The 24,454-nt window shown below is 47.3% G+C and overlaps 1 protein-coding gene and 1 long non-coding RNA gene across 3 annotated transcripts in view; one reads left to right on the forward strand and one right to left on the reverse strand.

Moving 5' to 3' along the window:
* LOC102029484 overlaps positions 1 to 304 on the reverse strand; it is a 122,069-nt gene extending 121,765 nt beyond the window's left edge. Inside the window, exon 1 of the long non-coding RNA XR_263121.2 lies at positions 231 to 304. This is a non-coding gene — a long non-coding RNA (uncharacterized LOC102029484). The remainder of the gene's footprint in view (positions 1 to 230) is intronic.
* Fam78b (family with sequence similarity 78, member B) overlaps positions 1 to 24,454 on the forward strand; it is a 96,630-nt gene continuing 72,176 nt past the window's right edge. For both annotated transcript variants that reach the window (XM_005398241.2, XM_005398240.2), the window contains exon 1: positions 1 to 299. In XM_005398241.2, the coding sequence (XP_005398298.1) occupies positions 37 to 299 (263 nt within the window). In that variant the 5' untranslated portion in view covers positions 1 to 36. The remainder of the gene's footprint in view (positions 300 to 24,454) is intronic.

A 24,454-nucleotide genomic window follows, 5' to 3' on the forward strand; every position in this document is an offset into this window, starting at 1 on the left:
GCCCCACGCCGCGCCGCGCCGGCGCCGGGCGGCAGGATGGGCTGTATCCAAAGCATCACCTGCAAGGCGCGGATCCGGCGCGAGAACATCGTGGTGTACGATGTGTGCGCCACCATCGACCAGTGCCCCACGCGCATCGAGGAGACCTCGCCCATCGTCCTGCGCTACAAGACCCCCTACTTCAAAGCCTCGGCCCGCGTGGTCATGCCCCCCATCCCCCGCCACGAGACCTGGGTCGTGGGCTGGATCCAGGCGTGCAACCAGATGGAGTTCTTCAACACCTACAGCGACCTGGGCATGTAAGCGACAGGAGCGGGGTCCTGGCCCCGTCTCCGCTCTCCCCTCGACCCCTCCCCAGCTCCTCCTCGCCGCGGTCCCCATCCTCTCCTCTTACTAAACCTTCCTTCCGCCTCCCCACCCACCTCCCTCCTCCCTGCGCTTTTGTTTCAGGGACCGGGCGGGTGTAGGGAGGCTCCTCGCAAAGACATTTTTCTCGTGGTTTGCTTCTTACTCCCCAGAAACGTGAGGAGAGCCTTGCGGGGTGGGAAGAACGCGACAAGAAGGGTTGGAGAGGCAAGGGTGGGGGTGACTGGCGAGTGCCCTGGGAGTTTTCGGGGCTCCGTGTGTTTGCGGGGCTCCCGGAGAAGAGTTTGGGGTAAAGCGTAGAGAGAGGAGTGTCGTGGAGCGCCGGGGGCGCATGGGCCGTGCCGCGCGCCCTTTGGAGAAGCCCGGGCCAGCTTGGAAGAGAAGGTCCGAGGCTTCGGAAGAGTTGATGATTTCGACCTTGTCCTCCAAGCCGGGGAACCCGGAGGCATCTCCGTCTGGACGTGGTAGCCCAACGGAGCCGTCTGTCTGGCTCCATGCCCTGAAGACGCGCACTGGGGTGGTGGGAAGCTGGAAGCCACCAGGCGCGTCCCGGCCAAGCAGGGCGGATGGCCTTGTGTGCGCAGCCGTCCAGCGCAGCGCGCGGTGGTTCTTGCTCCGGAAAAGAATGAGTCCCTGTTACCTGTCCAGGGTCTTTACTTTTCAAAACTTTTCCTAATTGCTGCGCGGGAAGGAATTCCCTGGCGCCCACCGCAAATTCTTGTCAAGCTGGGAGCTCTCCAACTTCTTTCAGCAGCGCCGCTCGGTGCGCTCGGGTTTTGGCTGCTGCGGTGGAGACCCAGCTTGGCCGTGGCTCTCCGGCCGCCAGGGGCCGACAGCCTGCCCTGGAAGCGCAGGGTATGGGCGGTCGTGCCTAAGACTTTTATTTTAAAACTAAATTTTCGTAACTCCCCTGCCGCCACCTTTCAGAACTAGACTGAGTAGTTAGTAACTACAACGCTTAAAAGGTTTGGGGCCTGCATTCTACCTGCTGTTACAATGTAGGTCTAGAACACGCTAATTAGCCTGCGGTCTGTAGGGAAACCCTTTTCTGGAGAGACAACCTCATTTCATCTCTTAATCTAAAACTCTAGAGCGTCCAGGGTTTACCTGTTTAATACAGATATGGGGTGGAGGAGTTCTCATTTTAAAAGGTCAAACCATCTTTTCAGCAGCAATTTGCAGGCTTTTTATTGCACTCTGGGAGCATGTAAGTTAACACTAGTCATAGGCGCTAAAAGGAATTTTGACAGCTCGTTTTGTTTCTTTTTCCCTCCTAGAATCTGCACTTTTCTCTTTTAGCATAAAAACAGTGCTGGAGAAAGCCCATTGCTAGTGAAAAAACATGAGCTCCCTGTTCACACAATCTCTGCACTCTGTGTGCTTGTCTTTTTGGAAGACAGTTAGATGTGAGAAATGGGGCGGGGAGGATATTATTTTGAGTAAATCATGCCATTTTAAAAGATATACCCTCAAAAGGATGATTATAGCTCAACACATGTGTCTTAAACCTGGTTTTGTTTTTATTTTTCAAAACCTGCTTTTTCCAGCCAAGTCAGGGAAAGCGACAGACCAAGGGACGCCCTCCCAGGTGGCAGTGGGTAACTAAACTGGGGGACAGTAACTTCTTTCTGTGATAGCCTGAAGCCCCTGGGAGAGGAAGCCAAGTGGGACTGAAGAGAAACAGCCTCACTTTTCTCAAGAATGCACAGGGGCTCTCTGTGGTTTCAAGTCTCTTGTAAGTCAGTAAATCAAAAACAAATATATAGAAAAGTAATTCTTTCCATAAGACATGGCATGTCTGTTCTGTCTATATAAACGCCAGTGGTGGTGGAACTTTCTGGAGTCTAGAGGAAGTTGTGTCCACGGTGGAATCAATTTTTGTGGGCATGAATCAGTAACAGCTTATTCCCTGCCCCTGCCCCACTGAGTTCTTGTATTTGGGATTTGGAAAGAGGTTCTTCTTTATTGTTCACTTTGTTGTTTTTGTTTTTTAACTACTACTTTTGATATTTTAAGATTCCAGGTTTTCGTGTGGTTGGTGCAAGGGGAACAAAAAGTCTCCAAGAAATCATAAAATGCATTGTTATAGATGTGTGTCCAGAATCTACCTATCACTTCGTGGTTGCAATAATTGCTGTGTGTTTAAGCCCACTTTGCATGCCAGATTTTATTGAACCAATTTCCACAAAATGTTTATGCCCTGAAAACTTTGCCAATGTCTACTTTTTAATGTGAACTCATATTGCATGAAAGTTGCTGCGGTCCATTGCTTATTATGTCTACTTTACCTTGAGTGCAGAAAACACTGTAGGCTGAATATCCCCTTTGCTGTCACATGAAGCATGAGGTGGTAAAGAAGTTTGGGTCAGAAAAACGCTTTTCTAGTATTTTCAAAAGTACTGTGCCACAGAAAATCCACAGTTTAAAATGACAATAAATAATCTTCTGTTTACAGGGTTAAAAGAAAACATACGCTTTGTTCTGTAAGTGTTAAACATTTCCAAGAAGGGTTAGGCTTCTCTTTTGAGCATTTTAAATAGTTGATGGCTCTCACAGCTCAATTTGAGATTGAACTCAAGTGACGTGACACTTCCTCAGATGACTTTATAGAAGCCAGTCTGGTAAACACTTGCAGCACCTATTTATGTCTCTTTGGGGCCTGGGGAATCCTTCTAATGCAGGCTTGAACCAACTATTAAAAGTCTTCACCCTATGGGGAGAAAAGGCCGATGGCTTTTTCTCAGTCATCTCACCAACAAATATTTACCAAGTGCCTCTGACGTATAGGCCACAGAGAAAGCAATGGAACGTGTACAGAGCCTCACTGTTCCCTCACATGCAGGAAAAACCAGTGGTCCCTGGCAGTTTATGGGAAATGCCTGAGAGAGGAGGGCCCCAGACAGACTTTTCTCAAGGTATAAAGACTCAAGTTAGACTCTGAGGGATGGAGAACACCCATCCAACAAGGTAAGGAGGGGGAACTAATCCCAAAGCAGAAAGACAGCAAGTGACTGGAGGTGGGAAAATAAAAGGTGTTTTAAGGCGGCATATCTTGGCTGCAGTGGAGTGCTCAAGGAGAATAATAAATGGTGTCTGAAAAGTAAGTTGAGGGCTGACGGCAACCGTCTAGGAAAGAGAAGGTTAAGGTTGGATCTTGACCAGACAGAGTACATCTGGAGGCTCTCTGTGCTTTCTTCCTGCCTTTTGGGTATGCAAGAGCTTTCCAACAGAAGCAGGAGACTTTTATGATGGAAAGTTTTGAATGCTGGAGCACAGCCCCAAGAGGTTTCCTGAATGAGGTTCGAGCAGGGAATGGGGCTGTTGTGCACAGAGATGAATGAGATGAAGCTGAGGTCAGGGAAATCTGGCAGTAGCTAAAGGTCCTTCTGTGCGCATTATCTTCTAGCACTGGAAGGGAGCTCTCTGTGCTCAGCCAAGGGCGGATGGTATGCAAGTCATCTCACATGCCAGTTGGGGGAAACTTCAGGTCACCGCTCACCCCTCTACTTCAGGAGACAGCTTGGACCTATCTCTACTACTCTAGAGCCAGGGTTATTGAGAATTTGACTCTACCCACCCACCTCCATGGCCTGTTCACTTCAGTCCATGCTGGCTTCTATCCATGTGGAAATTGCTCATACTGAAGCTTGTGATTTCCCTATTGCCGAATCCAGTGGACACTTGAAAGATGCTAACCTTTTCAGTAATATTCCATGTGGTTTATAGCTTCCTCTTGTCTTCGGTCATCTCTGTTTTGTTCTGAATTTCCTAGTTAGGTGTGCTTCTCAATGTGTGCTTCCTCCATCTCCTTTCTGAGCTCTGTATTTCAGGACTGACACGCAGCAGACACTATCTACCATAAAGTGGCATTCAGTGTTTGCCCAAGGAAACATGATGTCCAAGCCTTGTAGCACCATTCCACATGCATCATGAACTCGGAGAATCCTAGACTTTGCCTAGACTTTGCCTGTCAGAATCATTTCCTGCTGAGCTAGTCTTACCTTCTTGTTACCAGGTACATTTTACTGCTGGTCATAGAGCTGCTTCCTTGGAGCTTATTGCTCTTAAGGACCAGATCAGCCCAGCTGCCCAGGGAATCTGGTGAGTCTACAGGCCACTTGACCAATACCCGTGCTTCCATTTTCATTATAGGCTTGTCAGGAGGCTCATGAGTTGGAAAAAGCCAGTGCTGCACCTAACCAGAAATACTGGGGACCCTGTCTAGAGCATCAGGTGGGAAAGCAGGATCCAATTCCCTGCTCATGTCCTATGTGCCCTTGAAGGATAGATGCTAACCCTTTTGCCTCTAATCTCTTCCATCTGCAAAAGAGGAGCAGCAGAGGATTAACTGGTCTTATCAGAGAAGCATTAAACTCACTGGAGATAAAGCACAACTCCAGAGTTGGAGGGGGCTAGAGGAATGGGGAGGAGACAGATGTTTAGGGAAGAGGTAGAAGCAAAGACAGGGAATAAACAAGATGTGGCTTGTGCCAGTCTGCAGGTGCACCGGCGCACTGAATGGATGGGGGAAAGCAGGGACAAGAGGTGAGTTAAGAGGGCATTAGACTGTGAGGAACTGGTAAACTTCTGCAGGATGATAGGGGCAAATGCCATGTTCTGGGCTAGGTTTGTAGAGCCATCAGGTTCCAGGTTAGGAACGAAGACTGGCAGTTGATTGAGGAAATGCAAAATCTGGTATGGCATACAAGGTTACAGATACCCCATGCCCCTTTTCCCCTTGCTGTATGTACTCTGATCTCATCTGATCCTCCCAACCATCCCAGAGCCATGTACTTTTCTCATCCCCTCTTACTGAGGCTCAGCAGGTCAGAGGACTTGCCTGAGGCCAGACATCTAGTAAGTGGCCGCATTGGGACTGTAAGTCTTGCCTTCTGACCCCGTGTCCTGCTTTGCTCTACACAGCTGCCGCTTGACCTGTGATGGGAGAGGGCAGCCCTCCGTTCATGCCAGCACCAGAAACTCTGGTTAAATATTCCTTGTCTGAAATGATCAGATGAGGGAGTTTTTTGTTTCTGTTTTGTTATTATTGTTGTTGTTGGAACATATGTGTATGGGGGAATGATGCAAGTTCAAGCATGAAATTCATTTACATTTTGAGCTTTGTATATTCATAATTTTAAATAAAAATTTAAGCAGCATTTTTAGTGTGCCTGCAGGTCAACTGTGATAAGGCAAGTACAGAAGTTCCACTTTAGTTATCATGTTGGTGGAGCTTGAGAAAATTTTGGGGTGTTGGAGCATCTCAGGTTTGGGTTTTCATAACTTATAGTCATCACTGTTGTAACCATAGTCCTAGGCTCTTTAACCAAAGCTTCTTTTTTTTTTTTTTTTTTTTTTTTGGTTTTGGTTTTTCTCTGGTACCGGGAACCGAACTCACGACCTTGCGCTTGTCAGGCAGGCGCTTTTGCCGCTGAGCTAAATCCCCAGCCCCCCAAAGCTTCTTGTGGGGAAGTTCACAGTTGACCAGAGGCCTGCGTAGTGACTCTGTAGCTTCCTTCTTACCTCTACTGAGGAGAAAACCTGTCACATTTACTGGGTGCCAGGACTTTTCTTGTGTTAATATTAAAAAGGAAGTAGCTGCAGTGTACAAGTGGGTTATTATGGACTTCTCTGAGATGAGAAGTGTCAGGAAATTAGCAGTGGCAGAGATTCTGGCAAACACCTAGAAACAGAGCCTAGGTGTTGGTGCCAAGGGTGCCCAGGAGGGTGGGAGCCTGCATACCTGCAGCAGAGATGCCACAGTGTGGGATGGTCTCTTGTGTGGACAGTCATGCCTCTCATATCACTGGTCCAAATCATTGTGATATTTAGGATAGTTCTGAAGGTGTTGCCATGGATTTCTGTGGAAGGGTGTGACTGTGCATGTGATGGAAAAGTTGTCCCCATCAGGGAATGCCTAGGGAACCTGGGAGGTGCTGCTTGGGAAGGAGAACACATTAGCATACATTAAAGTTGTGCTTCTCGCATCCTGCTGGGTACCCTGTGAACATGGCCTCATCGAGATCTGCCCAGGAGGTTCAGCAGGCTCACTGCCTGGCGTTGGGGCAGGAGTCTGTTTCTAATGGACAGCTGCACCTCCCACGAACGAGGCTTTGTAAACTTGCTCACAAAATAAAATAATGAACTTAGCTATACCATTTTTTCTCTAATTTGCATATTTCCTCTCTGCTTGGAACTGAGATCCTGAATCTGAACTTCTGCAAACTTCCCTGAGAGTGGCATTAGTGATTAGCACTAAGAGTTGCAGCTTTGTGGGAGAGTGGGAACAAAGGCCACTAGGAATGGACCCCATCTGTGCTGAGGAGCTCATTCCCTGGGAGCAGTGGTGTTGTGCCCCCCACTAGCTAAGTTGGGCTGCGGGTTGTAGCCCTGGGAGATTCCCTGTGGCTATGCCTCAGCCCTGAAAGGCAGCTGTGGGTCCCAGTACACGGACAGTCACCCATGCAGGTGCTGCCTTTGGAGCTCTGTTTATCTCTCAAACTCTTTGGGTAGATGACTAAGAGGACATGGAGAGCTAGGATTTACTTCTAGTAGTGGAAGACACCCCTGGCTCTGTTGTCAGCTCTTTGGACATATTTCTGCTCCCCAGAATTCTTGTACTCTGCTTTTACCCAGGCCCCCAGACCACCATGTTAGCTGCATGGACCCTACTCCCTCTTGAGGTTCTGGGATGCACCAGTTGGAGCTGTTCACTATGTTATTGAAGATCTAGTTGCTGGCTCTTGCATCAGAAGACCTGGGTTCCTGTGCCAGCTCTGTGACCTTTGGCAGATCCCATAACAATTCAATGTCTAGTTTGCCTCTACATAAAGGGCAATAATAAGATCTGTTCTGTTTCCTACAACATTAACTGTAATGTGCCATTATTTTTATTATTACAGCACTCGTTACTAGAGAGTGACTGTGGATCAGCTCTAAGGAACACAGAGGTTATAGCTATGGCCCTGCAGCTACCTTGGGCAGAGAAGCTTGCAGACACTGGAGAGAGTCTGTGGCATGCAGTTTCTCCCCACCCCCACCCCCACCCCGAAAGCCTCACTGGGAGCTGGGAGGGAAGAGAAGGTCTTGCTTTGCTTCTGTGGAACCAGGGCTGTTCTCCCCTTGTACTGGGGAAAAGTGAGGGCGGGACACCATCCCACCCAGAACTCACCCTGCCGGCTTTGATCTGAGCAGCAGGACCCTGTTCGCAGGACCCTGGCTGCTCCTTATCCGTGGGCATGATGCTTGCAACTTAGCCACATCCTCCCTTGGTCACAGTATCAGTCAGGCCTTGGAAGGAGCTCCGTTGTGCCCAAAGCAAGGACTCTGGACAGGGCCGTACTTGAGCTTATATGCCACAATGTTCATGCTTAGGCAAGTTGGGTAGGTTTTTGCTCAAGGGGACAGATGAGTGCAACACCTGAAGTCATTTATATCCAAAATTCTCTTGAATATATTTTATTCTGAGTCCCTTTCACAATTTGTCTCTTCATAAGAAGACCTCAAGTAATTAACCACATGATTATCATGAAGCACACTTAGGGCAACAGTTGTTCTCCATTTTAGATAAGCAAACTGAGGCCCAAAGTGATTAAATGATGTGCTCAAGGTCATCCTGGCAAACACTGGTAGAATCAGGCCTCGTGCCTGGACCTCCCACCTCTCGCTGCAATACCCCCCTGTGCCAACCGCATGGTCAGCCAAGCAGGGACAGGTGTTGAGAGTCCAGAGTTATGTTCCTAAGCCCTCTCAGTCAGCCAGCAGGTAGGCACCCTTAGGAACATCATTTATGGCTTTTGAAGACAACAGAGAGAAGACAGGGCCATCTAAATGTGTTTAAACCAAAAGCAAATTTTCAGGCTGTCAAATTAAGACAAAAGAAATAAGATCATGTGCCATCTGATGGCCCATCAGCAGGGCCACTGTGTCAGTCCCATCTGAGAAACCTGTGCTGGCCGTGCTCCTGGGATCTGACCTTTCCCAGCTGGCATGTGGGCTCATGTCAGGCTGAGGCCTTTGGAATCTGTCAGAGGTCTGGCTAATGGAAAGCAGTAAATCGACATCCTCAGTCAGCAGTCTCCACAGCATCCTGAAGGGACACAGGCCAGCACTGCCAGTACAGGTGGTGGCAGGGACAAGCTGGGTGCTACTAGCAGTAGGCAAATTAGAAGTTGCTGTGCCCTGCTCTTTGGGGAGTAGGAGGTCAGGAACTAGGATGTGTGGGGAGAGAGAAACTGACAGGGCCTTGGACATGTTGGCCTGTGAGGGCAGGACCTTCCTTGTCCTGAAAGCCCCACCACTGAGCCACTATTTCAAAATAGCAGCCTCCATACCTGAGCTGGGGCAATCCCTTCACAGATTTTTTTTTTTTAAATGTGTCAATTATAGTGATACCTCAATTGTCCAATGGCTCCAAGGTCGAACTTTCCACTACTCAAATAGCAAAGTTCAAAAATATTCTTGATTTTGATAACTTTGCATATAGTCAAACTGAAAATCAGACTTGAAAAAAAACATGTATGGGCTGAGAGTGTCGCATCTCAGCACAGACACTAAGGGGTGACACTTCAGTCTAAGCGCTGCTGTCACCCAGACAACATACAGTGCTTGTGTTAGTGCATTAAAACATTTGTCATTGTGCACTTTTTTTTTGTCCTTTATTTGCATAAAATATTGTAACTGTGGCTCCAAAGAAAGTTAGTGATCCCTGCAATAAAGCTAAGAGGAAAACTGAGAATCATGATAGAGTTAAAGAAATCATTGAAAAATTTGTTTAAAGTCTTGGAAAAATGAATTTATAAGTGTAATTTTGGGGGCCTCAGAACCAATTATTTGGTTTTCCCTTATTTCTTTATGAGAAAAATATGTTCAGTTCTCAAACTTTTCAGTGTCTGAACATAAATTTGGAAAAAAATTGAGTTCAACTACTGAGATATCACTGTATTTGAAAATCTGTTCTGGACTTCCATGAGGCATTTCCACTTTTTTTTTCCCCCCAAGAGTGAGAGATTTGTGCCACCAAACTAAACCTCAGCTCCTACTGAAGAGATTTTCTTGGCCTTCAAACATAAAAAGCTTGACTTTTGGGGGGATACCTGTACCTTCTGAGTAAAGAGTGGGTATCTATCTGTTGATTATCTTTCTTCCCATGGAATCATAAACAGTTTAATGATAATAATGATAAAATTATCTGTTGAGCACTTAATTAGTGCCACAAGCCTCCAATACATAGTCCATGGAGTAGGTACCACCATTGTCTCCTCATATTAGAGATAATGCGAGTGAGGCCAAAAGAGGTTGGGTTGCATGCCCAGCATTACCTAGCTAATTAGTGACAGAGCTGGATTTAGAAACCAGATCAAACTAATTCCACTGACCCCTTATGATGTTATACCGCCTTATAAAGGTTAAACAAGTGAATGTACTGGTGGATGAATGGCTGGGGAGACTGCCTGGTGTTTGCTTTTGTCCTTGCCAAGGAGATCTGGAGAACAAAGGGTTTAAATCAAATTGGAAATGACCAGCCTCCTCGCCTCCCAGCTGCCTGGCTCACCCAGCTGGTCAGGACCTGATACTAATGAGACCAGGGTCTTAGGATCATACCCAAGGGACAGTCTTAAGTGCCCAAATCAGTATTCTTTGCACCCCCACTGGTGACTACTGCCAGCTAACAGTCACAGCAGGGTTTAAAGAGTAGAAAAAGAGCTCAAAAAATGGAAGGGGTGTATCTACAGGATCATCCTGGACGCAGTGGGTGTTGGGTGGCATAGGAAATCCTCTGGCCAAACTGCCTACATTGCAGATGGAGATGCTGCACATGAGTGAGAGAACAAGGACTCGGACCTGAGTCCCTGCAGCCCCATGGCTAGTGTTCTTCACCACTGCTCACTCTGGGGCAGGGCTGAAGGCACCTCAGTCTGTGCAGCAGTAGTCTGTGGTCACCATCTCCTATTTTCCATTACTGTCCTTACCTTCTTTGCCGAGAACCCAGGTCTTCAGGCAGAGATGGCCACCTGCCTGAGAGGCGGGTGCAGCATAGAGCACAGGCAGAGCCCAGCCCTCAGCAGCACAGAGAGGAGCGCAGATCAACCCGAGGGAGTTCAGAGACCAGCCTGTTCCCAGCGTCCAGACAAAGTGATGAGCAAGCTAGAAAGGAGAGGGTCTCCCTAGAGACACCCATCGCAGATGGCAGGAAATGGGAGGGCTTGGCAGCCGAGGGAGGAGGAATGCATGGAGAAATTGAGATTCGGCCAGGATGTTCCACAACCCAGACCCCTGTTCTCCACCCCTCCTACCCTTCCTCCCACCCAGCCCAGGTGCCAATGGTAGGCATGGGCCTCCTGGCCTACTGCCCACAGACAGGCACGGTATCCTCATGGCCCCTGGCAGCTCTGCAGGAAACAAGATCCAAGTGGTATCAAAGATGACAGATTGTGAGGGTGACAGGGGCCCTCCCCTCAAAGCAGAGCTCAGCTGGAAGGCCCCAGGGAGCAGAACAGATGGGGGAAGTCTGAGAGGGATACCCTGGCTGCCTGAGGACTCTGTCTCTGCTATGGCTTGTAGTTGCATTTCACTCTCTTTATTTGTTTATTTTTCTGCTTTCTTTTTTGTTAAGGAGGCAATTTAGCATCAGGGCGGGTCTAATTGTGCTCTATCTGCTTACTCCAAAGGAGGAGCAGAAGAGAACAGGTCCGACCAGCCCACAACTGCTCTGCCCTCACTAGGATTTGAGGTAGCTACAGAAGGACTGCAGAGGGGTGCATGTACCTCCAAGCCTGCCACTACCCCTGGCTGTCTGACCCTAATGCCACTGTCTTTGTATCACTCCAGGCTGCCTCTCATGAAATCCAGGGTGATATGCACCTTCCCCTTACATGGTCACATTCCAGAATTGCTTTCCATCCTGAAACTTGCCCCGGTTCCTGCCATCTCTGAAAGCTTCTTTGGAAGAGGAGGAGGCATTCTGAGGGATCCTGGCCAACTTTGGCCCTCATTGTTATGCCACCTGCCTGGCATGGCCCTTTCAAATCCTGTAACTCTCAGGGTTCTTGATACCTGTCTGGCCAGCCCTACTGCCTGATTCTTTAATGTTGTCAGACTCCTGTCTGCCTTTGTCAGAATCTACTGTTTATATAGTCTCTGTCTACCTGGATAGTTACCTGCCTGGTTTTGGGATGTCTGCCTTTCTTGGGCCACTCATCCTTTCAGGCTGGAGAGCTTTAGCCAGATGCTTGCCCCTAGACCCTGTCCTCATGGATCCTCCAACATATAATCGGTTTCCTGTCTTGGGTTCACCCAAATTAGAGAGATAAACACAGAGAAAGTCACAGCTGGAAGACAATTCCAACCCTCAGCCTAGAAACAGAATCACCTACCCTTTTCCTGGGAACCATGAGCCATTCCATGGTCCCTCCAAATCTGGCTAGGCTGCTTCTCATAAGTGGGTCTCCAAAAGAAGATCCACTCACAGCTGATCTTTAAAGAAAAGTACTTGTGACTTAAAAGGGGCCACTAACCTATAGTTCTAGCTCTCTGGTGAGGAAGCCCAAACACAGTTCAGACCAGAGCATTGAAGACTTTCCCAAGCAGGTGGGGTCTAGAATCTAGGGGGGGTACAGGCAAAAGGGAAAAGGGAGATTGATGCAACAAGCATGGAGGGCCAGTTCATTCAAAGTGAGTCTGTAGGAAAGAGTGTGTACAGAAGAACTGAAGAACATGATTTACTGCCCTTATCTTCTTGGTACCATCAGAAAAGCCTGCATGTCAAGAACAGATCCTGAGAGGCAAGAAGAGGATAATTAATGGGGTGCAGACAGAGCCAAGGGAAGCCACAGTCAGCCTGCCTGATGAGGCCATACAAACTCTTGACTTTTTGTCCCGTCCTCCCAGGTGTGAGACTGGAAAGCCCAAGAAGGGTTGGTGGCTGCTGTCCTCAGTATTCCTGGTACTCAGCATGCCTCGTCTGCCACAAAGCTCCCTGGGAAGCTGTCTCTAGTCTTGAGATGAGGGAAGGGCATCAGCTCTTAATGAAGTTCCAGAGAGGGGAGAGAGGGTGGGAGCCAGGGAACTGGAGTGGGCTTCTGCACCCTGGATGGGCCTCCTTCACTGGCCAGTGCCTGAGCTTCTGGCCTCCTTAGACTTCTCTGAAATGGGCTGTCCTTTGACAATAAGAATCTCAAGAGAATATGGACCATCTGAATACCTGTGGACTTGTCCATCACATAGAAAGGACTTTCAGAGACGGAACTTTTGCACAGACCAAGTGCCAGATCCACAGGAAAGTTGACTAAGAGGGGCACATGTGGGTTTGGGGGTAAAGGCCCCTTTCCCCCACAGGAACTATTGAGCCCTCAAAGATGAATGGAAAGGGAGAAGTGTCATCTGTCTGCATCGTAAAGCTTCTGTGGAAAGCCCTCCTGTTTACTTTTAACCTGAGGACTCGTGGATAGTTACTTTTTTTTATGAAGCAGCAATTTCTCTGTAGCCAAGTTGTAGAATAGTTGAGTGGGCTGGCCCTTGAGGCGGAGTCACTGGAAAGCAGCCACCCTGGGGGTTGTTTGGGAGCACCCAGAACCCAGGGTGGTTTCATCTCTATTTGTTTAGCTCCAGATTGAGGACTCAAAGGCCAGGTGCTCACACAGGTTCCTTCTAGCGAATCTTCCCCAGGTAGAGAGGCTCCTACTCCTTAGCCAAGAAGAGTAGCGATGCTCTTGGATCAGAATACGGGAACATTCAGGGCTTCATTCTGAGAGGAAAAGCTTGTTAGGGTCCTAAGAGACCCTTGTTAGGTTACCTTCAGCAGCTAGTGCTTCCTGAAGTAAATGCCCATCAGAACTGCGGTCTAAAATTTAATGCTATAACAATGACTTTCCACAAAAAGAGAATCATCTTGGAAATTTTTCATGCCATCCTCCAAAAGCAAAGATACTGAAAAATTATTCTGTTAGAAACCCCTGTGGTTAAACTATAGCAGAATAACTAGAGAGAAAGATGTAGGTGGGGCAGTTGGGTTGTCTTCAAGAGCTGGGAGTATCCAGAGTTCAAGAGCAAGACCGATTTATAGAGTAATGTTGAACTCCTGACCTGTTACAATTCTACATGCAAATGTTTTCAGTCTCAAATTGTGCTGCCTCTGTGATACCATCCCACATGACCCAGCACAGAGCTGAGATAAATCTCCCTGCCTGCAGCTCCCTGGTGAAAATTAACTTCCATACTAGATCATAATCTCAGCTCTAGGCCATACCATCCAACTGCTACAGTTCTGATTTGCTTTTATGTGTACTTTAAAGGAATCTGTATTTCTTCTGTGCATAGGATCAAGCTTGTTAATTGTGTTGTGCAAATTGTTCTCTATTCTTGATAATTTTTTATCTTCTTGATCCATCAGTTATTGAGCAGGTCTCTTGAAATCTCTCTGTGTTAGTGTGTGTGTGGCTGTCTTCACAGTTCTTCCAGTGTTTTCTCTATGCACTTTGAGTCTGTGCCTGTTCAGCCTCTTGAGCTTTCAGTTTGCTCTTCATTTTTGATACTCAGGGATTGATTTTTGCAAACGAAAAATGTACATTCAAGAATAAATTTGTTAGTAAGGATTCTTCCAAGGCATTTAGTTTATTATTGTTTGCTTATTGGATTTGTCTATTCTTGGATATAAACAGAAGTAAGCTTTTAGTGGCTACTTTTTCTGATGAGAGGGAATGCCTTTCAAAGAAAGTTACCAGTCCATGCAAAGCTCTTCATTAAAAAAAAAGAAGAGGAACTAAAGTTTCTTTGCACTCAGCTGTTAGGGGTTAAGAGAAGAGGCAAGGTGCTGTGAGGGTCTTGGGTCCAAGGCAAAGAACAAGCAGTCCAGCAAGCGACCAGTTGTGTATAGGCACAGCCAGGATACTGCCGCCTCAGCAGACCTGGTTTCTCTAAGGTGTCTTACAGGACTCCGCTGAGTGAGTAGGCCTTTGTCATCCACCTGTACATCCTCCAGGGCTCTGACTTGCACCCAACAAGCCAGAAGGTTCTTCCAGGAGTAAGCTGCATTCATAAGATGCATCAAGGCCCCCCTGAAGCACAGCATCCTGCAGTGTCCCTCTGCAGCATCAGAGAATCACAGTAGCTGGCTTCAAGTTTCCCTGCACCTGTTTCCTGGCCTTACCCCCAGGGCTCCTTTTGCACTGGCATTTGGCTTCTGGCAGGCAGTAGCTTGTTGGCTTCCTTCTCTTCCAGATGGCTCTGAGAAAGACCAGCAGAAGGTGCAGAGCTAGCAGGTGGGACCAAGAGGCTAGAGGGTACTACCAGGGACCCCCAGAAAGATACACATGCCTTGGGTCACCTAAGCACTAAGCAAGCTGACTCTAGAGGTAGTAATGGAGCATGGGGATTCCCTGTAGAGAGCTGTTTTGGGGTACAGAGATCTCAAGGTGTTTAGGTCCCATGAACCTGGAACCTGCAGCAAAGGGCTCAGCTAGAATTGCAACACTGATAGAAATGCTCTCATGTGTGTTACTTCTGCTGCCCCTTACACCCACTCTTATAGATGTCATTATTGTTCTCTATCAAACAAGTGGGAAAGCCAAGTCCTGGGAGCTGAGCTAATTTGGTAGATTTGAACAGCTAGGAAGTAGCCACACTTGCGATCTAATTCTATATTGATTGCTCCTTTTAAGAAGCTGATACTGGAGAAAGAGAAAGTAAGAGAACCTCAGAAGCTGAAAAGAGCTTGGAGATCCCAGGCTTACTCCTTTGTTTATAACAGGCAAGAAAACATGTTTAAAAAACTGTAAGTGGGATTGCTTAAGTTCATCTGAAAAGCTAAGAGACCTTTAAAGGGTAGAGTTTATTTTTAAAATATCTGTTTTTAAAGGACATTTTATTAAGCAAATTTAATTTCTATGAATGTATTTCTATGAGAAACTCACTGAGTAGTGGAATGACAGTCAACAGGAATGACAGTTCCCAGCTTAATAGGCAGTTGCGTTGGAGGAAACGATCCGGACCCCCATTGACAATTGAGCACCTCAGTTCAAAGTGGCAGAATGGGTTGTGTCCTCCTCCTTTATTTCCCTTTAGTTTCCATTAGGAATCCGAGTTGCACACCACCCCCCTACTTGACTGTCAGGTAAATTATTTCCTAAGGCTGATATCCATCACCTAACAGGCACAAGATAAATAAGAGATGCTAGGTATTTACACAAATTGTAACACACTTAAAACTCATTTAAATTTGAATTACTTCCATTTCATGCATTATGAAACCAAGGCTCTTGGGAAAAAAAACATGTAATTTGCCCACGGTTGCAGTGCTAGAATCAGAACTTAACACCAGGTTCAAAGATTCCCAAATCTGTGCTTCTGACCACCATTATTATGCATACAGAGGCTCCATCTAAAAGAGAAAAATGTGCCTTAGATTCTAAGCAGAGCTTGCAAAAGCTATCAACAGGAAATGATTGGAACTTCTTAAACAAAACTGTTGTAGACCCTTACCAAACTGCAGCTGTGTGATAGGTACTTTGAGATTTTATCTATAAGCCAAACATTCTAAAATACATTATCAGAGAATTGAGTTCTTTGAGTTACCAGCCTGTGGGGCCCCTCCACAGCTAACTCCCTTCGAAATCCTGAGGTTGCTTCCCGGGTAGAGCACAGACTTATTGAACCATTATTACCGTTCAACTCAGAAGGTAGTTCAATAGAACAGCCATACCGCAGTGGAGAAGAGCCTGGGGTTCAGAAGCCACCAGCCACCACTAACTGCTCTTGAATTCTCCTTGATGAGAGACAACATAGGAAAAAACATGGACTCAGGAACCTTAGTACATAGGTTCAAATCCTGTCCCACCACCTAATAGCTGAGTAACTTCAGGCAGATTAACCTATCTCTGCTTCCCCACTTATAAGAAAGGGTAGTATTTGTCCTACTTCATAAAGTTCTTAAGAAGATTAAATGAGTCAACACTTACAAAGTACTTAAAATAATGCCTGGAGCACTACAGGCACCAGGTTTATGTTAAATTCTTTAAAATTGGATGGACAAATACTTATTGACTATGGGAAATGTGCCAAGAACTGTGCTAGGAAATTGATCATACTATGAAAAAATAGTGTGGTTGTGTTAAACCCATTAATTCAGCAGAATCTGCCAGGCTGGTAAGCACCCAGGTGCTCAGTATTTTCCAAGTCCACCATGGGCTTCCTGGTCAGAGAGGCAAGGAAACCCAATAGACCAGTAAGACCTTGACAATACCATAAATTGCCTTTTCATCCACCCTCCTCCAGGCAAAGTATTGCCAGTTACTGAAAGCATCCTTAGTGGTGTACACTCGGTCATCCTTCAGTGTCTGTTCCCAGAGATAGTCTGGCCTTGATTGCTGTCTGCACTCAAGAGAGAACCTCACTGTGCCTCCAGTTTACTGATCCCCATGTATAGTAGGAGTTATTATTATCCTGGCATTGAGCCTGCTTTTCATCTCTGAGACCACAGCATGTTAGGGCTAGGACCTTTCTGACCGTATTGGCCACACCCACAACCAGGCTTTCATGTCCTGGTCTTGACCAGATTACTCTTCCCTGTGTTCATCGCTGCTCTGCTGAACTGAGCTGTTCCCCGAGCATTTCATCCAGGCTGAGGTTCTTTTTGTTGTCTCCTCCTAGACCTGGTCTCTGCTAAACTCCAGCCAGGCAAGAGCCAAGCCCAGGACTCAAATTTCTGGGATTTGGTTCTGAGCTTACCATTCTGGGACACTGATGGCTGTGTGTGTGTGTGGTGTGTGTGTGTGTGTGTGTGTGTGTGTGCACGCACCCGTAGTGTGTGGGGGTCATTATCACAACGTGGTAAACTGAGCCCAAGCATTGGATATTGAAAGGGGAAGGACGTATGGCTACCAAAATAAATAAATAAGCCCAGGATAATCCCTACCAGCCAGAATGAAGTGGACACTAATGCTCAGGAAGCAGTTGCTAACTTTTTTTTAGGAGTGGGAGTTATTGGGAATTGAACCCGGGGAGCACTGAGCTACATCCCCAGCCCCTATTTTTATTTTTGGTTGTTTTTTTTTTTTTTTTTTTTTTTTTTTTTTTTTTTGAGACAGAGTCTTGATAAGTTGCTGAATTGCCCAGACTGGGCTGGAACTCTCAACCTATCTGCCAGCTTCCTAAGTAGTTGGAATGATAGGCACGTGCCACTGTGCCAGACTACCTTTGTTGAGAGGTTGACTGAGATGTCTCCTAAGATTTATTATCCATGTATCCACTTTACCATCCTCCTGGCCTTCTAGGTTCTGAGTTTGAGCATCAGCTGAATGTACATCCCTGAGCCACTGTATACTCTCGACCCTCCTCCTCCTCCCTTTTCTGAGTCATCTGGGTCCCTTTATAAGCAGCCCCAGGCCCCCTGTCCCCAGATAATTTCATGTCTTTGTGTGGCACTGTTGAGCTCTGACCTTGGATTGATTGAAGCTCAGGTACAGGTTACAGAATTTTCTCCTACCACTGGTAACCAAAAACAGTTTTCCATCCCTCTCATTCCCCAAGGGCTACATCATCCTACGTAGCCCATGAGCAGCTCTTGTAATTATTTTATGAAACATGTTTCAGGCCTCACCTTTTTACCAACTTCAGTATTAGGCATGGGGTGCAATGAAAATTAGTAAGCTTTATTCAGAGGTAGAAAAAAATGACTCAGGATCTTAAGTAAATGTAATGGTTATGGCCCTGAATGAAGACTAGGAATTGGTCCTTGAGCCATTCAAAAAGATTCTGGAAAAAAATGATGGTGGCAGTAAAGTAGGACATCTGTCGATTGCACTAAAGGCGTAAAGCATCTCCCTGAATTGTCCCCAGGGAAGATTCTGGATCATCCTATGTGCAGGTAGGGAGATCTTTAAAAAGTGGTTTCATTCACAGCATTTCCTTTGCCTCCCAAGGTAACTATGAGAAAGTGGCAGAGGAAGTGTCATCTCTCTTCTGCACATGAAGAAATTAAGGGTCTGAGAAGTGATGTGACTTTTCTAGGGCCAGAAGGAGCAGACAAAGGTCTATAAAAGTATTTGTGACTTACTCTGTATTATTTGTGCACTCTACCATCCTACTAGCCTTCAGGTTCTGCATCTGAGCACCAGCTTAATTTGCAGCCAACCAATTTGCAGTCACCTTTCATTTGGGAAACTTGTATGGATGGGCTCCATGTGGTGCCAAAAATGTGTCTGGCTTGAGCCTGTCCTTGATCATGTACAGATCCAAGCCCAGAGGTTTTGCTCACTCTCTCTAAGATAATGCAGTGTGGTGTTAGAGACATAAAACAGCTAGAAGGGAGTTGGGAAAATGTGACTCATCCCTTCCCCTCCTCTACCCAACCCACACGCAGATGAATGTCCTGTGCCCTGCGGACCCTTCTGTGCTCCTGTTGCCCATGAGAAGCCTTCTTTCCTGTGGAAACTACAGGGAAAGTACCAGTCCTTGATAGACCTCTGTAGGCTGCCCTGAAGGGCAGGATGCCAGACATATGCTGGGAAGGCTGGGCTACAGCCCAGGAGTGAGACAAGTGAAAGTGTACACGGTGTAAAATTCTGCCTGGGTACCATGTTTAGGGGATACCTCTGACTTGCAAAGCTTGACTTGATGGGAGCAGCTTTAGTGGCAGAGATGCTGCCCCCCGGCAGCTCTGGCTTCCAGAGTCTCTGAGATCCTGGGACCTTCCAGGTAACACATCCTTCACCATGAGAGTGGACTCCACTCAATTTGAGGCCATTTCCCAATCCCTCCACCTGTCTTCATGACATGGTTTGAGATTCAAGAAACTGCTGTGTCCCCTGAAAAAGAAAAGTCAAGTCTAATAAATGGTGAGTTCTCTCAAGCCCCGTCCCACCTCTGGAAGAAAAGAAAACTTCATTTCATGGATGTGAGGCAATCACAGAGGGCTCGCTTTTTATGGAAAGGCGAATATGTGCACAGAGAAGCCTTGGGTAGGGACCATGAGGAAGAGGGAGGAGTTTCGTCCCCAGAAGAAATGGCAGGTCTTGCCTCCCCAGAGGGCTCTGTAGCATTCACAATGCACGCCCCACCCCTCAGCCCACCGTCATTGAAGATTTTAGTTCCTGAAGAAAGTTAGTTTGAAGCTGGGTGTGGTGGTGCACACCTGTAATCCCAGCACTCGGGAGGCTGAGGCAGGAGGATTGTTGCGAGTTTGAGGCCAGCCTGAACTGCATAGCGAGACCCAGGCTCAAAAAGCCAAAAAAAAAAAAAAAGAAAGTTAGTTCGTACCTCGTTACTGAAGAAAATAACCGAGGTTTGAGAGGTAAACAGCCACCCACTCCTTGCCTGTCAGGAGCCAGTGCACAGTGCACAGCAATGAATGGCGACCTCTCTCTGCTCCTCTCTCTGCCCACCCCACCCCGTTACTCTCTGATTCTTTCTGCTCCATCATGGGGACCGCCACACTCCTCCTCCCCATCCCTGCCTGCCACTGTTGGAGGGGGACAGATCAGAAATGAGCTCATCCTTTAAAAAATGTTTAATGTTCCTGTGCTTCCCTTGCATAGAAGCAGTTTAAGGGCTCCTGTGATTCTGGACTTAAATCTGTCTCTTTCATTGCCTACAAATTTATTGCCATCTGTTGATTTCATTCCTGTGACACCCACGTCACAATCATTCATAAGGAGCCTCGGACCCATTCCTAGTCTCCTCCCTCCTTTCCTCGAAGCTCTTTCCCATCCCAATGCCTGAGCATGGATCTGTGAAAATGCTCATGTGCATGCGTGTGTGTGTACACGCGCACGCGCGCGCACACACACACACACAGACAAGCAATTTTGAGTTTCAATGTTTGGCTCCTAAATAATTCAAAGTGGGCGTGCACTAGTCCCTTCATCCCTTTCTTGGGTGCCTTTAGCCAGCTTTTTGACCTTTCTTATCATTAGATACTCCTTAATAAAACCGCTCTCCTCTCATTTTTATGGTGAGTTAGCCAGTTGTGCCTCAGCTGACCTTCAGCTCCTAAGGGCATCCATGCCCTCCTCATTCACACACACACACACACACACACACACACACACACACACACACACCACTAAAAGCCTCCTAAGGTTCCCTATCCCTGTAAAGATAAAATTCAAACCCTTTAGTGGATCATGCTAAGGCTCTGGTGATCTGACCTTCTCTGGTTAGGGAACCAGGGACATCTGTAACCTGCCTTGTCTCCCTGTACCCCCCCCCCCGCCACACCTGGCCTTGAGCCACACCATAGAACAGCCAGTTCCTACCCATGCTGTACCCAGGCTTTTGCTCACTGTTCTCCAGCTGGGGTCACTCCCGCTGCTGCTAGAAGACACTTGTGCAACCCCCAGGAAGCTTCCTGACACATCCCTCCAGTCTGCTTTAGGTACTCCCTCACTTCCACTGGCCCGGCCTCTGTTGTATATCAACAGCTAACACTTGTGTGTTCCCTACAACTCTTACGTCCTTTCATCTTCACAAGAATTGTATTTTAAGTACAGTTATTACCGTGGCTCCTTATAGGTGAGGAAACTGAGGTAAAGCAGTTTGCCCAAGATCTCACAGCTTTAAAAAGCTGGGACTTGAACCCAAACAATCTGGCCCCAGATTCTACACCTGTAACTGGTGACCTCTCTGGCCTCTTCTGCTGTCAACAAAACCCCACTGTCCTCAGACCAAGCTCCTGACCTGAGAAACCATGTGCTGCCCCTGTTTGGAACCTGGAGCTTTCCTGCGGCTGGCCTGGGGCAGGAGCCCAGTTGTTGGTAGCAAAGCCATCAGCCTTCCTAGGCTGGCGGTGCTCAGTAAAATTTAATTAACTCACTTTGGCAGCCAGTAACACACATTATCCCATAAACATGGGGCCTTGTGTGTCTTCTGTGTGCTACAGCTGTGGGGTCAGGGGTTTATTAGAAGACCATGCTCCATTTGGGGGAACTTAGCATTTGATCGGACAGATAAAACATTACACACACACCTAAAGTAATGACAGTCATTCTTCAGATCACAAGCAAAACCAGTTTCCTCATGTTCTGGTCAGTCCTCATGTGTAAATGGTCTTCCTGTCCTCCCAGCTAAACCCCAAGCCCCTCGAAGAGAGGACCAGGCACCCACCGTGCCCAACCCTCTATAAGTGCTGGTGCTGATGCAGCACTCGGCCTCCTAGTGGGCTGATGCTTCTCGCTGCCCCATGTGCACCTTAGCAGCGTGATCTTCCCAGGCCTGGGTGGCAGAGACCACCCCAAAAGACATGGGCATCTGGGCAAGTCCAGGTGGGAAATAGATTTCTAGAGACAGAATCCCAAGCTGCAATAGGCCTGAGTTGTTGAGAACACTAGAACCTCTAACTGCATTCTAAGCCCTGCTCTAACAGTTTGTTTTCCACTGCAGGTGTCCCCTTATGGTCCACCTGGCTATCCACCTCCACAAGACAGCCATCCTCTTCCATGCAGATATCCCACGTTAGACCAGGGCTGGTCACCACCATGCTACTCACCTCAGCAGCCAGGCTGACCCTTGAGGGTTTGTGCTCGGGGCAAGGAGACTCAGGACCTCCCACAGTTGGCATGCCCTGACAGCGTGGAAAGAGCATCACTACTTTGCAAGAGCAGCTCCCCCGTCTCCATCTTCCAGTGCAGAGCAGAGTCCCTCCTCTGGGTCCAGGACAGTGTAGTCTGTCTAGCGTGGACAGTTCTGCTGTGTCCCTGTGTATGCAGACTTCAGTGCAAGATGTCAGGAATGTGCAGCCAAGATGACCAGAGGAGGCTGCCACTTATCTGTCATTTACCCTTTCTCCTGGCCCACCTCGATGTGCTTCTCCGTCCCTCCAGGCTGGAACACACTTCCCTCCTGTAAAATGGGGATAAACATGCCACCCTGCAGAGGGTTTGTGAAGATCCTGTATTCCTTTAACAAATACTTTTTAGGGGCCTGATATGGGCCCAGCACACAGCACATGGGAATAATTCAATTACAGTAGCCTTAAGAAAATCTGTTTTAGACAAAGAACCCTCAACAGTATGCAAATATGCAGTGAGGAATATTGTACTGTCTTCTCTTAGATGTTAATGATTTGTATGGCTAGGATGTGTGAGGAAAGGAATATCTTGCTAGATAAATATCTTGCTCTGGAGTCAAACATAGAGATTTTCACATTCCCAAACCTCCTGCGTACTCAGCATGGGCACTTGTTCCATCAGCCATTTGTCTCACTGTGGTGTGACGCATGTGGACTTATTTCTCCCACCAGAGATCATGAGGGCAGACATCTGATTTTTGTACCTTACCCCCTGTTATCCTCAACACTGTGGTAAGCGAACCCATCTGAATGTTCCTTCTGCTCACTGGCCCAGCTGTTTGTGGCAGGAAGCATTCCCGACGCATTAAAAGGACACACTTAAACACTTAATGCCTCTCTGCTGAAGCTGTTTTTGCTGACAGAGGCTTTTGTCTGAGGCCATCCCGCAGTTGCAGCTAGTCTGGTTAGCTGTGGACTCTGAGCAAGTGGCTCAGTTTCTCTGAGCTGTAGTCCCTCCATCTGAAAAATGGCTGCATTATAGTGATACTTGTCTCGCAAGGTTAATAGTGAACAGAATTGTGGAAGCCACCATATAAACGTCAAAACTATGCCTCTCCATAGCATGGACAGTGGTGGACCAGTGAGCAGGATGGATGAAAATCATGTCTCCAAAAAGGCTTCTTTGTTGTGTTTTATCATTAAGCATTTTCATTGAGAACCTCAGCAAACCATACTGTTTGCTAGTAGCTTCTTATCCTAATGTTTACCATAAGGGAAACCGAGGCATAGCATGACAACTTATTCAGCATCGGAGGCCTAACAAAAGGCAGAGGCCTCCTGCAGATCAGAATCCTTATCTATCGCGTGTGCAGGTGATGGTGCCTCTGTCCCTCCTCTGGCTCAGTCAAGAGGTCAAGTTTCACCTTTATGCATGGCCCTAGCTGCTGATTCCTAAGATACAAAGCTCTGAAAGCTTCTACCTAGCTTCTTAGAATTACCATTAATTTCTAGCCCCTAACAGTGTCTGGAGTTTTATTCATGTGTTCGTTCTCGCTGTCCATTCCATGTCGGCGGGCTTGCTGTTTCCCAGTAAGTTGCCCCCTTTCTCCACAACAGCGGCAGTGCTTAGGTGCCAGTGGTTGGCAGCAGGCTGGGTTGTGTGAACATGTCAAGTGTGCAGAGGTCAGGAGCAATGCGATTTTTCCTCCAGAAAGTTCCTCTAGAAACTTTCTCCTCTAGAAATTTCCCCCAGAGCATACAACAGACTAACCCTGCTGGAAGGGGTTAGAAGCACAAGTGCTCTGAATTCTTTTTTTCTACTTACTTTTGTATTCTTCTAAAGAGGCCTGCTGAAGCTTGCTTCCACCCTCCCCCTCATCCTGCATGGCCATTGTCACATCCCACCTCCAAGGGACCCCTAACAATGGTAATGGGGGTGGCTGCCACTGACTTCACATCTGAGAGAGCCTAGCCTCTTACCTCCACCCCAGAGCAGAACAGCCCAACTCAACCTTTCATAAAGAAGCAATAGAAAGAGGAGTCTTCATAAAGCTGTTCAACTCTCTGTTCGGAAGACAGTACCATGTTCTTCCTGTCCACAGGTAGAGCAGCCTTCGGGATTCAGCAGTCTGGTGAAGGCCGCCTGCAGCCTCCTCTGCAGCCTCCTGTGCCAGCTGCATCCTAGATAAGGCTGCTAGCAAACCCGACCCAGGCAAATGTGGCTCAGGGGCTCAAATGCTGCTCCCTCCTCCAGGAAGCCTTCTTTATCCCCCCAGGACTGATTTACAGGCTTCTTCTCCTCGGTTCTGACTTCTGCTTTTTACATCACTATGGCCATTTGGTAGTGTTTACATTATTGGCTTGAGTGTCTCCACAAAACTACAGACACACAGAGACATCTCTTTTTCAACTCAGTATCCCCTAAACCCTGTGCAGTTCATAGCACATTTTTTTCAGTGCTTGTTGAGTGAATAATCTGACAGCAGGTTGGGGTGTGGCTCAGTGGTAGAGCATGTGGTAGGCATGCTCAAGGCCCTAGTTTTGATCCCCAGTATAAAAATAATGTATATAAAGTTATGGTAGTTTGGT

The sequence above is a fragment of the Chinchilla lanigera genome, unplaced genomic scaffold (genome assembly GCF_000276665.1).
Source record: "Chinchilla lanigera isolate Chin_1 unplaced genomic scaffold, ChiLan1.0 scaffold00061, whole genome shotgun sequence".
NCBI lineage: Eukaryota > Metazoa > Chordata > Mammalia > Rodentia > Chinchillidae > Chinchilla > Chinchilla lanigera.